Consider the following 13,757-nt stretch of genomic DNA (forward strand, 5'->3'; position numbering starts at 1 on the left):
TTAGTGTATTAATGATGGACTCTTTTCTGTGGCAGTTTTTGAGGGTGGGTGTGGTAGAAAGAGGGTGGTCAAAATTAGGATGGTAGAGAAGTTATTTTCTTACCCTTTACTCAGAATGGCCTCGTGAAAGACTTGATATACCTTCCCCTTTGTTGACTACAGTGAACTTTGCTTAAAACTGTAATTAACACTTTTGTATGATTATTTATTTCAAGCGGATTTTGGAGTATCAGCTAAAAACACAAGGACAATTCAAAGAAGAGATTCCTTTATTGGCACGCCATATTGGTATGTATTCATTTTCATGGATTTACGGTGTTAGTGATGTCAGCAGTTAATAGATTCATTAATTTGACCACATAATTAGTGATACTATCTTAGGTTAAATATCGTAACTCTCAGTTCTCTGTTTTCACAGGATGGCTCCTGAGGTGGTCATGTGTGAAACGTCGAAGGACAGACCCTACGACTACAAAGCTGATGTTTGGTCCCTGGGGATCACTTTAATAGAGATGGCCGAGATAGAACCTCCTCATCATGAATTAAATCCAATGCGGGTGTTGCTAAAAATAGCAAAATCTGAACCCCCGACATTAGCACAGCCATCAAAATGGTAAATACTCTAAACAAACCTTTTTAAGAAGTAAAACTTGATGCTTTATTCTTCCAACTTTTCAAGGGTATTTAAATTTACGGTACAAAGATTATATGATGTGGAAAACTGATTTTTGGTATTTTTAAGATTTAACGACCATATAAATTATCATAATTAACTTTTTCCATAAATTTGAAAATACCAGGGACTGGAGTTTCACTGAAAAAGGTGTTTTTTGTAGCAGGAGAAAGTGAGGCATATATTTGTTTGATCTTATTTGTGGAAGAATTTTTGTGATTTTTTTGGTATACTTGTGAATATGTGGTTATTTCTCATTGTATTTATAAATGAATAACTTACACAAACTTAATATTCTCATACTAGTTCTCCTATGTTGAGTTGATATTGTTGGATACATAATGAAATAAGCACAATTTATCAGAGCTTTGTTTGATTTTAACAATGATGTAAAATAGAATGTCATTGCTAAAATTTTATTTTGAAGGTCTTCAAATTTTAAGGACTTTCTAAAGAAATGCTTGGAAAAAAACGTGGATTCCAGGTGGACAACGTCTCAGCTACTGCTGGTAAGATAAGAGTAGTATGACAGCAGTAAACCTTATAATTGTTTTAACATCTTTCAGAGAAGAGTAGTTTCTCATTCTTTCATTGTGCTCTCCTTCCACTTGAATTTCTCTGTGGCAACTCAGAGTACTTTGTAGTAGTAAACATTTGCTTTACAAATATAGCGTTGCCATTGCTAAAAGGCATTTGACTTATAAATCATTCCTCCTGTGCTTTTTTGTTTCAGTTTGTGTCCTTTTTATTTTGTTAGTTATTTTCACTTTGTTACTTGCTTCCATTTTCTCTCTCCAGTTACTGGAAAGTGAACAACTTGGGGGCAAGGGCATGAGCTAATGAATTTTTTTATGTCTCTTGAGGGTGAATGTTTAGTAAATGTTGCTGACTTTAACTAATGGTGTGAAAGTGATTGGATAATTTTGTTTTATAGCAGGACCTGTTTATAATATTTGAAATAAAACATCAAATAATTCATATTACAGGTGAACAAAAAGAAAGGCAAATCTTAAGGCATTTAGGCTGAATTACTGTTCAAGTCCTGCGTTATAATGACACCACTTTCAGGGGTCATTTCTGTCGTTTGTTGACTCCTGCATTTTAGTTAACTGATGTATCTACACGAGAGAAAGCAGGAAAAATCGAGAGAAAGCAGGAAAAATCGCCTTGTCCTGTGCAACAAGTGAATCCCTAGGGCACACTTTTATTCTTTTGCTACCCCCACATTTGAAGACTTTAGTCTGTGACAGACACAGCTTAGTGCTGAGTATACAGAGATAAATAAAGGGTCTTCTTACGCTTCTTAAGAACATTAGAATCATGTCAAAAAAGCAGGTGTTTGTAGACACTTTGAACAGAACTTTAAAGCTTTTTGTTACTCTTCCACTGAGGCTCTATACTGGATTTATACGTATTGTTATTTTTTAAGAACTGGTAATGTACAACTAAAACTTACTTTAAGTTTCATTTTTTTAATTCTTACCTGAGGACATTTTTTCATTGTTCTGAGGGGGAGGGGGAGAGAGAGAGGGAAACATCAGTTGGTCGGTTGCCTGCGTACCCTGACTGGGGTTTGAACCTGCAACCCGGGTGTGTGCCCTGACCACTGATTGAATCCTTGACCCTTTGGTCCACTGGATGATGCTCCAACCAGCTGAGCAACACTGGCTGGGGCTTTACTTTACATTTTAGATTATGGGATTTTAAAACATATGTAAAAGTACATGTTCCTACTATCTAGATATGTTATTATTTTTGACATATTTCCTCCAGATTCTTAAAAACAGGTAGAACAGGGGTTGCAGGCTGCCCCACTCCACTATCTCCTCTACCTCCTTCCTTCCCCAGGTGTGACATTATTTGACGTGTCTGTATTTTTCCTACCGGTATATTCATATTTTTACCAAGTAATAATATGTTTTATATTCTTGAAACTACTTTACAAGCAAGCATTTCAAGTGTTATTGAGTATGCCCTTTTTAATGATCCAACAGCATCCCTTTGTTACTGTGGATTCTAACCGACCAGTCCGAGAGTTGATTGCAGAGGCAAAGGCTGAAGTAACAGAAGAAGTTGAAGATGGAAAAGAGGATGATGACGATGAAGAACCAGAAAATTCTCTGGTCAGTATGTAGTAGAAAGGAAGTTGTATTTAGGTAATTTTTAGAGTTGGTTTTTGAGGAATGATTGCACCCGTGTCTAAGGATTAATTGATGAGGAGCAGAACAAAACCTTTAATTTTGGAGGTGAAGATTAATAGCAAGTTTACTCTTGCTGCCCATTTTTGTCATATTTATTATGTGAAGACTTGTCAGTTCTTTAAATTATATTTGTAACTTCATTAGATTTACTGAATAAAGATTATACATGAATTAAATAATTTTAAATATAAATAAGTAAATAAATAGTAAATAAAATGTTGTTTTCACCACCATTTTGTTTTAACACTAAAAACGTATGAAATCTTTTTTAGCCAATACCTGCAAGTAAGCGCGCCTCCTCTGACCTTAGTATTGCCAGCTCTGAAGAAGATAAACTTTCACAGAATGCTTGCATTTTGGGATCTGTCTCAGAAAAAACAGAATGTAATACCCCTGAAGACAAATTTAACAGCAGAGTTATTAATGAAAAACCCACTATTGGTGAGCCTGATAAAGTTGTGGAGGGTATCAATGAACATATTAATGATGCTCATTTAGAAGCTGTGGCTGAGCTCCATAACAGAAAAGTAATAAAGGACAACGAGAGAGAGGAGAAGAGACCCAAGCTTGAAAATCCACTTGACACGGAAGACCGAGAAACAGTAGATGTGAATTCAGTCAGTGAAGGAAAAGAGAATAATAGGATAACTTTAGAAACAAATGTGGAACAGGATATGGAACCTGAGGAAGAAAGAGATCAGGAAAAGCAAAACGTATTTGAAAATACGGTTCTAAAATCTGAAGAAATTAAAGATACTACTATTCAAACAATGGATTTAGTTTCTCAAGAGACTGGAGAAAAGGAGGCAGGTATTCAGGCAATTGACAATGAAGTTGAGCTTTCAAAGGAGGACGATGTCCAAGAGAATTTGGGAAAAGATGAGAAATCTCAAAAAGATGTGATCAGTGCTGCAAGCAATGCGAGAGGAACAGATGAGGCGGTAGATGTTGCTCAGAAGGCTGTGGAAAACATCGTGGAGGACACTCAGAGTGACGATGGGAAAGAAATGGTTGAAGTAGGCCAGGAATTAGCAAGCAAACCCGCGGAGGGTCCAGAGGCTGGTGGTGCTGAGGACGTTTCTGTTAGAGAAGTGGTTGATACTAATGAAATAGATGAAAAACCTGTGGAAGATAAAGGTGAAAAGCAGTTAATCAACATTTCCGAGAACACAGTGGAGACCAGGACAAATGAAGCCGAGGAAATTACTGAGTCAAGTAGCACTGAAGAAGTAGAGGTCGGAAGTTCAGTGATTCATACTGACCACAAGGCTTCAGGAAGTGAAATTCAGGATGTTCGTGAAGCCACTACCCAGACAGATACAGAACTAAAAGAAATTCCATGTGAAGTGCCAATTAAAACAGAACTTGAAGTTGCTGCTGCTTCACAGCCCAGTGAACCTCAGCCTGCTCCAATACCTAGTATTAATATCAACTCTGAAGATGCAGAAAAGAAAGGGGAAAGAGGTGCTTTATCAAAAACTGAAACCATGTTACTACCAGAATCTGAGAATCAAAAGGAAAATGATACAGATTCGGGCACTGGTTCCACTGCTGATAATAGCAGCATTGACTTGAATTTATCCATCTCTAGCTTCCTAAGCAAAACTAAAGACAGTGGATCCATATCTTTACAAGTAAGTGTGCATGGGTCCTCCTTTGAGTTTTTCTTTGTCATTTTGGCAATTCAGTATTTACTTGAAACTGATGTATTGGAACTAAAACAGCACTAGATCAATATAGTATTACCCCTATAAAGTTTTCTTCTTTTTTCCCTATAAAATTCTTAAGACTTTGAAGGAATCAGTTGAAAAGAACCAAGAAGAGAGGTTCTGAATGTGACCTTCAAATTTTTTGGTAGTACTGCTTATTTTTGCCAACTTGATATAAACAGTATAGTATAGTTGCTTATTGTGATTTGGGTTCTCTTATTGCACATATGTAGATGCTATTTTGGCAAGAATGAATAATATATGAGATAATGATCTTTTTTAAAGCATGTTTAGGGTTTAAATAGCCCTCGATTTGCTATTGGACCATACAGATGACCACTGTTGCTTCCTCAGTCATAGCTGTCACTACTGCCATGAGAACCATAGTGGGAAAACAAGCAGTACTAAAATCTAAAACCCAGCACACTTGCAATTTCTAGAGAATAATTCTCAAATATTAGTGTGCTTAAGAGTTAGCAGGTGTAGCCATGTAGAAGGATGGGGTGGATCCTGAGAATCAGTATTTGTAACAAAAGATCCCATGGAATTCTGATCTAGGTGAGCTATGGACCAACTAAAGACTTTGGATTGTGGCAGGTGGCAGAAGAGAAGACTGTAAAAAGCAGAAATAACTTAGGGGAACTGACCTTAGGGACAGGACTCCAGGGCAGGACGGACCAGCCTGCCTGTCTGCCCCAGATTACTGCATGTCTGGCCTCAATTATCTTTGGTTTATTTTGTTTCACTGACTGAAATTCTGTACATGTAACATCCATTCACTGACTTAATAATAGGTACTGTAATTATATATATTAACTTTCAAGTTATACTATAAAAGTATACTAATATTTTTATGATTTTTATTTTATTTTTAGAGAGAGGGAAAGGGAAGGAGAAAGAGAGGGACAGAAACATCAGTGTGTGGTTGCCTCTGGCTGCCTCCTGCTGGGACCTGTCCCACAACCCAGGCATGTGCTCTAACTGGGAATTGAACTGGCAACCCTTTGGTTTGCAGGCTGGCACTCAATCCATTGAGCCACACCAGCCAGGGCAAAATATACAAATTTTAAAAAAATATTTTATTTATTTATTTTAAGAGAGGGAGTAAGAGAGGGAGAGGAACATTAATGTGTAGTTGCATCTCGCATGCCTCCAACCGGTCCCTATCCTGCAACTTAGGCCTGTGCCCCGAGAATTGAACCAGTAACCTTTCACTTTGTGGGAAGATGCTCAACCAACTGAGCCACTCCACTTAGAACCTAATATTTATTTAAAATGCAATAACTTACTGCATTTTAAGGATTAAGAATTTAAGAATTAAGGTCATGTTAATTATGGATATTTTAGTAGGAACTGAAGAAATGGAAAGTTTGGAGGGTTCAGGGAGGTAGATGGAGTTTGGGGGCATGCCCACTTTAGATCGTAGAGGAAGCCTGGATAGAGGGCCACAGTACAGGGCTCAGGGACAGGAGTGTGAGGACACTGGAAGCCTGGGGAACAGAACAGTAAGAGATCGAAAGAGGTGACTAGGAAGTGCTGAAGACGAGCTTTAAAACTCTAATGCATTTTGAATTTAGTGTTTTCACATTCCACCTCTGCTCCCTTTGCTTTCTAACCTCTCGCTCCGTATCAAAACCAAGTAATTATCTGCCCTCAATACTTACTATGTTATCAAATGTATTCGTGAGAGTGGTACACTTCTATTATTTTTATTAACATTTAAAAAGCATTTGAATACTGGTTGAGGAGTGAAGAGTTTGGTCTTAAAGAATTGTAGGCAGTAGCGAGGAGGCAAATAAGGTTCTTTTGAGGTACAAATAGAGCTGTCTTTTTAGTAACTAAAATCACATATTCACCTCAGGCCTTGAGATGGAGGAGAGCTGTTCATACTCTTGCTGATGAAGTAGATTCAGATTCCCAGTTTTGGCAGTGTTTAAAAATTACCTGGGAGTCCTTTTCAAAATACAAATTCCTAGCTACCGTCAGCACTATTGATTTAGATTTTTTATGGCATGATTCCCAGGAATTCATTTTTGTTTTGTGAGTGGTTCTAAAACTGAAAAGCAGAGGTATCATCTGAGAACCTACAAGGTGAAAAGAGGGAGAAAAAAGGGGTAAGTGTGTAAAAGATTTACTAGTTAGTCTTTTATGTGAATTGCTCCTTACTATTGTGCTTGATTGTAGTGTGGTATCATAAAAATTATACATGTACATCATCAAAAAGCATAATTTCACTTGAAAAAATTTTGATTTCATCTGTAAAGTCATGTGAAAGTCTAATGAAGTATAAGATGGTATAACTGGTTACACAGGTGAACCTTACTGCTTTATATTCTTCATATTTGTAGTCTTCATGGCTGTTCAGATTTTTTTTAAAGAAGGAAATGTGTTCTATCTCTAATATTGTCCGTGTAAAGCCTAACGAAAATAAAATCTCACTCAGGAAACAAGAAGACAAAAGAAAACATTGAAGAAAACACGCAAATTCATTGTTGATGGTGTAGAAGTGAGTGTAACAACATCAAAGATAGTCACAGATAGTGATTCCAAAACTGAAGAGTTGAGGTTTCTTAGGTGAGTAGAGAAACAGCATAATTAAAACTGGTTTTGCGACTTGTTTTCAGTTTGTATAAAATCTAAAGACTAGAGAAACAAAGTCTTGGCTAATTAGGAACTATTCTTTTATTATACATTTGAAAAAATATTTTTCAAGTTTTTTTAAAAGCATTACTTTGAAATAATGTTTTCAAGGTGTAATTACTTCAGAGGTATAATTTTTGTTACTTTGCTCTATTATTGCTGTTGTATTTTATTAGGCGCCAGGAACTTCGGGAATTAAGATTTCTTCAAAAAGAAGAGCAAAGAGCCCAACAACAGCTCAATGGCAAACTGCAGCAGCAGCGAGAACAAATTTTCCGGCGCTTTGAGCAAGAAATGATGGTAAAGTCTTAGATATTTGTACCGATTTGTTAGTTATAAAATTTGGTGCTTTAAATTTTTTTGAAGTTACAATGTATTCTCTGATGACTAGTTTTTTTTTTAAATTTTGTGATATGATGGCCTTTATCTCTTTAGTATTCTTGATGCCTTCTCCCCCCACCTTTGCCCAAAAGGGTCTTCCATCCAGTCTTCCCATCACTGATTTGTAGTGTGATGATTGTCTTCATTTTTCTTTGGTTAGCATCTGTCATGAAAACCTGGAATCATGGAGCTAGTAGACAGTTTACAAAGTTCTTTGGTGTGCCTATTGCTGGGTAATTTTTCAGTGTTACAGTTTGACCCCTCAGATTTGGACTCTCAAGATTTTAAGCAGGTCTAAGCAGTTATCTTTAAACCTTGCTGAGTATTGGAATTTACTGGGGGCTTTTTCAAAACACAGTTAATTCTCTGGCTCCTACAGTTAAGCTTCTATTTCCCTTTTCACAGCTGTTAGAGAAGTTAGTGCTAACTAATCAAGGATAATTGGAACTGAGATTTTTGGTTTTTACCTATGTTCAAAGTAAGAAAAGGAATTAGTAATGTGATGTAACTTTTGATGACTTATGTTGAACATGTAGCCTAATGTAGTTAGAAAAAAGATGATTTGAAATGTTGTAGTGCTTATGCTTTCAATATAAGCATATAAGCAATATAAGAACTTCAATATAGTTCTTTTATTATTCTTGTAATTTTAAGTGCTAAGAATTCCTTTATGTAAAGAGTATACTGTTGATTGTATTTGTTCAATCACAACTGAGAATTCCTAAGAAAAAAAATGAACTTTTTTTCTTCACCAAATATTTTTATGGTACTTAACATTCTATTTTCCAGAACCTTAGCTGTGTTTCTCCCCACCCCAGATATTTTTCAGAATGTTTCGCATTTTAATTTGTTTAAAGAAAACACCCTTTACAAATATTTAACTCAACCTTTATCTAAAATTGCAGTATTATTCAAGTTTTTTATAAGCATCAGTCTTTTGTTGAAACATGGATTTATAATTCCAAAAGACTTGTTTTAATGAAATAGGATTTTTATTTTAAGCATCTTAATGAAGAAGAGTAAATCTGAAAATGACAATGGTTCATAATTAAGATAGACTTCAGATAAGATCTTTGAGTTATCACACATTTTATTGTATAAATATTGAAATTTTTCGTAACTTTGGTACTTCATAGCAACTGGCCATTCTTCTGGATTTTGTAAAAATTTTGAACATTCCAGTACTTGTAAAATAGAGAAAAGTACAGTTCACTCCGGAATAGTGCAGGGAGTTAGGGACAGTGACCCTGCATTTGTTCACCCCCTCACTGCCCCCTTCCTGTGCAGTTGGAAATCCATGTTTAATATTTTAAACTCCCCCAAAACTTAACTACATTGTCCTTCGGTATCTGCATGAGATTGGTTTCAGGACTCCCCATGGATACCAATATCTGCAGATGTTCAAGTCCCGCATACAATACGGTGTAGAATAGTGCGTATAATAAATAGGCCCTTTGCCTCCATGGATTCCCAACTGTGGGGATCAAAAATACTGTTTTCAATTTGTGGTTGGTTGAATCCGTATATGCAGAACCTGTATATTTATTGAAAAAAATCTGTATATAAGTGGACCTGTGTAGTTCAAATCTGTTCAGGCATCAATTGTATTTATTTTCCACTTCAGAAGAAACGAAGTGCTTACCGTATTTTAGTTGATTTGACTTGTTCATTACTACAAAGGTTGTATTTACATCACTAAATTAAAATGCTAGTTAGGTATTCTTAGTAAACATCTTCATTCTAGTGATTTAATATGAGTGATAGAAAAGTTAAGTGATAATCGAGCTACATTGTTTTTCAGAGCAAAAAGCGACAATATGACCAAGAAATTGAGAATCTAGAAAAACAGCAGAAACAGACTATTGAACGTCTGGAACAAGAGCACACAAATCGCTTGCGAGATGAAGCCAAACGCATTAAAGGCGAACAAGAGAAAGAGTTGTCGAAATTTCAGAGTATGTTGAAGAACCGGAAAAAGGAGGTAAGTGTAACTACTATTTTTAATTACAAAAGCTATTATTTTTAATGCACATGTAAGAATGTCAATGGGATCAGAAATAATATGTGATAATAATACTAGTTAAATAGCATTGATTCTTCTTTTTTTTGGTCTTCTCAATAGTCATGTGGGATAATAGTAAGGTCAGCTGTTACCCCATTTTACTACCAAGGAGACTGGAGTAGAAGAGCTTTTAATGGCCCGTTTAAGGTCATGAATTACCATTATATATCCAGCTAAATGTTGAACCAGGTCTTCATTTTCCTTCCATAGTATCATTTCTCTTTCATTAATGCAGCATTCAAGGCCTGTCACAGAAATATTTTTTCAAGAAAACTTAGAGCATTGTGTTTGCAGGTGGCAATAATAATTCATCTTATTATTTATTTGTAATATTTAATTCATACTTAATCTAGTTTTATTAGCTGGATTGCCTTTCTTGGTCATTGTGCCAAAACGAAATCTGAAATAATACCTATAAATTCGTCAGCTTGTGAGATACTTTGAAGAATCACATGGAGAAAGTATCCGAGAAGTCATTTGAGTAGAATGAAATTTTTCATTTTTCCTGAAACCATTCCATATGGTGGTAGAATCTGTATTTGTGGTATGAAGAATTGTCATTGATTGAGAAAGAACATTTACATATTGTATTAATGTGTCTTTTTCTCCCCAAGTTAAATAAAACTAAGAGAACATTTTATATTAGCAGTTTTCAGAGATAGTTTTATGATTTATTCTGTACCTTTAGTTTAGGAAAAGCATTTACCTTTTCATGATTATAAAGATCCCAGGGGTAATAATTATGATTACTTCTATTAGATTGAAACCAAAATATCTCAGCCAAACTAGTGAATGTATTTTCACTTCTGTATGTTTTAAATACCCAGCTTCATTGACTTTAACATTTAAATTATGCAGAAAATTGAACATGATATTACTGAGCTTGAGGATCTACTCTAAAAACGATAGAATCATACATTAACACAGTGTGTTCTATGATTTCTTTAGGTAAAGATGAATGAAATGGTATATAATCTCATTTGCTGTGGCTACCATTTCTAAAACTTACAGTGTCGGCACATGTTACGCTGTATGTAGAACGGCTCTACATGTGACGTATGACTTGCTGAGGCTACATGTTCATTCTCTTGAGACCATGGGTAATTTTCATTGAGAGGTTATTTTTAATATCAGATTAAATAAACAAATTTCCCAGGTAAATATATGACTTAATCCTAAGTATATGAAAGTGTCTAGTTATTACTGTTTTGGATAGGAGAGTTTTAGCCAGTGAATATGTTTAAGATCATGATATGCATATTTTAAATAATTTTATTATGTATTTTTTCCCTTATCACTAAACTTCTTGGATTTGGGGAGTCTCTTCCTTTTAATGGTGATTTGGTTTCATGAGGAATTACTGATGGGAAATTTTAAATGTGCTGTGTCAAATCAAAATCAGTCTCTTCCGCAGACCATCAGTAGCATGTGGTGATTTGGAATCTGGTTGCTTTTGGTGCTTCTACTTGTAAACACATGATCGTTTATTCAAAGTTGGTCTATTTATAGGTGGAATATATAGCTTGGATTTTGAAATGATTTAAAAGAGGGAGCTCTAAAAAATACTTTGTTTTATAATATACTTCATCTGGTATAATCATAACATATTAAACTTATGAGTGCTTATGTTACTAATTTTAAACTTGACAGTTAAGTTTGGATTAAATTGTCAGCAAAGGAGAATGCTATTCTAATCCAACACGAAATCATCAGATATGTTCGTTTTTATCACGCCGTATGTGAAATGGTATGTTTTGAGAAAAAAGAAAATGTAGTATCCATTTTTTCTCCGTTGTGTATTCTGAGGCTTACTTTTCTTATTGTTTTTCTTTTTTGTCTCATTTAGTAGATTTTATTTAAAATTATTTTTTGTTATTCTAATCCTCACCTGAGGATATTTTTATTGATTTTAGAGAGGGATGGAGAAACATCGATGTGAGAAACATCACTCAGTTGCCTCCTGTACACTTCCTGTCCAAGACAGAGCACATGATCTAGGTTGTGCTCTGACTGGGGATCGAACCCATGATCATTTGGTGCATAGGACAGTTCTTTGGCCACAGGACAGTGGCCAACTCAGCCACCCAGCCAGGGCAGAAATTATTATTTTTTTGGTTTTATCAATAAAGTTATGAAATATTTTACTTTTTTTCGTTCTTAAAAAGATTTTATTTATTTTTTTAGAGAAAGGGAGGGAGAAAGAGAGGGAGAGAAACAGCAGTGTGTGGTTGCCTCTCATGTGCCCCCAGCTGGGGACCTGACCTGCAACCGAGGCATGTGCCCTGGCAAGGAATTGAACCGGTGACCCTTTGGTTTGTAGTCTGGCACTCAGTCTACTGAGCCACACCAGCCAGGACACAATGTTTTGCTTTTATAAGTGGCATTAGCTTTCCTTATGTCCAATATTTCAGTGTCAATAGATAAATTTATAATTTTATGAACTTTCAAGGTTAGTTGAGTTTATTACCATTAATTAGTTCAGCATTGGTGCTGTAAGTAATCCTTTACTGATTGTCTTTGGATCTTTAAGAGGGAATGATATATAGGGATAATTAAGCAACTAATTAACTTCTACATGGTCCTTTTTCTGCACTGAGATTAAGCATGTTCTGTCCTTTCATTCTTTTTCACCAAACTAACACCTATGCTAATGCATGTTAAACTTTTTAACAGCTGTAATATTTGACTTGTAGCTTGTCTGCTCACATAAATGCTTGCTGTAGAGAAAGTATTATTTCCCCACCTCCTGCATGCTTATACACTGTAGGTTATAAATGAAGTGGAGAAAGCACCCAAAGAGCTGAGAAAAGAGCTTATGAAACGCAGGAAAGAGGAGCTTGCACAAAGCCAGCATGCTCAGGTAACAGCAGCAGCTTAATGCTACTAAAAACAGAGAGCAGCATTGTTCTCACAGCTCAATAAACCGTGGTTGAAAGGGTAAATTCTTAACTGTACTTATATGATACTGACTTTTCCTCATACAGAGGTTCCCAGGGCACTCTTTATATAGTAATAAAATGCACACTAATGGTGACATTTAAGTTGCTAACATGAAGTTAAGTGGAATGTTTGGAAAGTTGATGCCAGATGAATAAATAAGTATGTTAATGTATAATCCACTGTATTATTTTAATTATGATGGAGGCTTATATTTTTAAGTAGTAATGCAAATGTTTGATAAAAGTCTTTCAGGACAGAAAAATATGGAGGGTGAGTATGAAAAGAATGCCTGTAAAAGGCCATCATTTTTAAAAAGTTCAGTTAAAAGAAAAATGGTCAATGGTAATATTAAATGATATACCAAACATTTATGTTAAACTCAACAACATAAGCAACTTAAACCTGATTTTAAATATAAGTCTGTTCTTTTTGATTCAGAATCTAGCAGTTTAAAAAGTAGATTGTTTTTACACACACACACATATAAGTAAAAACAAGTTTGATTCTGGATTCTATCAAACAAGCAGTTTGTTATAAGTTTGATTCTGGATTATAAGGCTGAGCCAATTAAGATGGGCGAATTCCTTATAAAACTAGATACATGAGTATTTTCAACATATTCTTTTAGAATTCCTTCCCATGACTCTACAAGGTTTCTTTATGCTAGGAATGATCTTTTTAAAATTAAGTTTGCACTCAGCCTGGAGGCAAAGCAAGGTGAGCTCAATTTGTAGTTACATATGTCATGAAAGGAAGAATAGACATGGATTATATATTAACTGTTGCTTTATATTATCTCTTTAATGTGGTTTTATTTAATTTAAAAAGTGGTTCCCAGACTTTTAAGTTTTGTAGACCCATGAAAAAAAACATAAAAATAACAAAAAAACATTGGGGACCGTGATAAATGGATTGCCATTAAACATTTTTTTTTTTTGTTTTTGCCAAGTAAGGATATTTTAAAAACTGCCATTTACTTGTCACCATCATTTCAAAGGGGAGGCTATTTTAACACCATGGAAAATAAAAATATCTCAGGATTTAAGATTTCAATAAAACTAGCCTGTTTAAACAAATTTAGTTTCTGCTGTGAGTGAGTGAAAAATTTCATCTTGGCCATTGTAGAGATCACTAAATAGCAAACACAGCAT

At 35.1% G+C, this 13,757-nt stretch overlaps 1 protein-coding gene across 2 annotated transcripts in view; it reads left to right on the top strand.

Moving 5' to 3' along the window:
* The window catches only part of SLK (STE20 like kinase), a 49,200-nt gene that overhangs the window by 21,029 nt on the left and 14,414 nt on the right, over positions 1-13,757 (top strand). Inside the window, exons 5-13 of one of the 2 annotated variants that reach the window (XM_037159365.2) lie at positions 216-288; positions 419-613; positions 1,101-1,182; positions 2,668-2,796; positions 3,147-4,508; positions 7,027-7,157; positions 7,400-7,523; positions 9,406-9,585; positions 12,434-12,526. In XM_037159365.2, the coding sequence (XP_037015260.2) occupies positions 216-288; positions 419-613; positions 1,101-1,182; positions 2,668-2,796; positions 3,147-4,508; positions 7,027-7,157; positions 7,400-7,523; positions 9,406-9,585; positions 12,434-12,526 (2,369 nt within the window). The remainder of the gene's footprint in view (positions 1-215; positions 289-418; positions 614-1,100; positions 1,183-2,667; positions 2,797-3,146; positions 4,509-7,026; positions 7,158-7,399; positions 7,524-9,405; positions 9,586-12,433; positions 12,527-13,757) is intronic. The other variant, XM_037159366.2, reaches the window with a different exon arrangement.

This window comes from Artibeus jamaicensis, unplaced genomic scaffold (assembly GCF_021234435.1).
Source record: "Artibeus jamaicensis isolate MK-2021 breed Jamaican fruit bat unplaced genomic scaffold, CSHL_Jam_final contig_490, whole genome shotgun sequence".
NCBI lineage: Eukaryota > Metazoa > Chordata > Mammalia > Chiroptera > Phyllostomidae > Artibeus > Artibeus jamaicensis.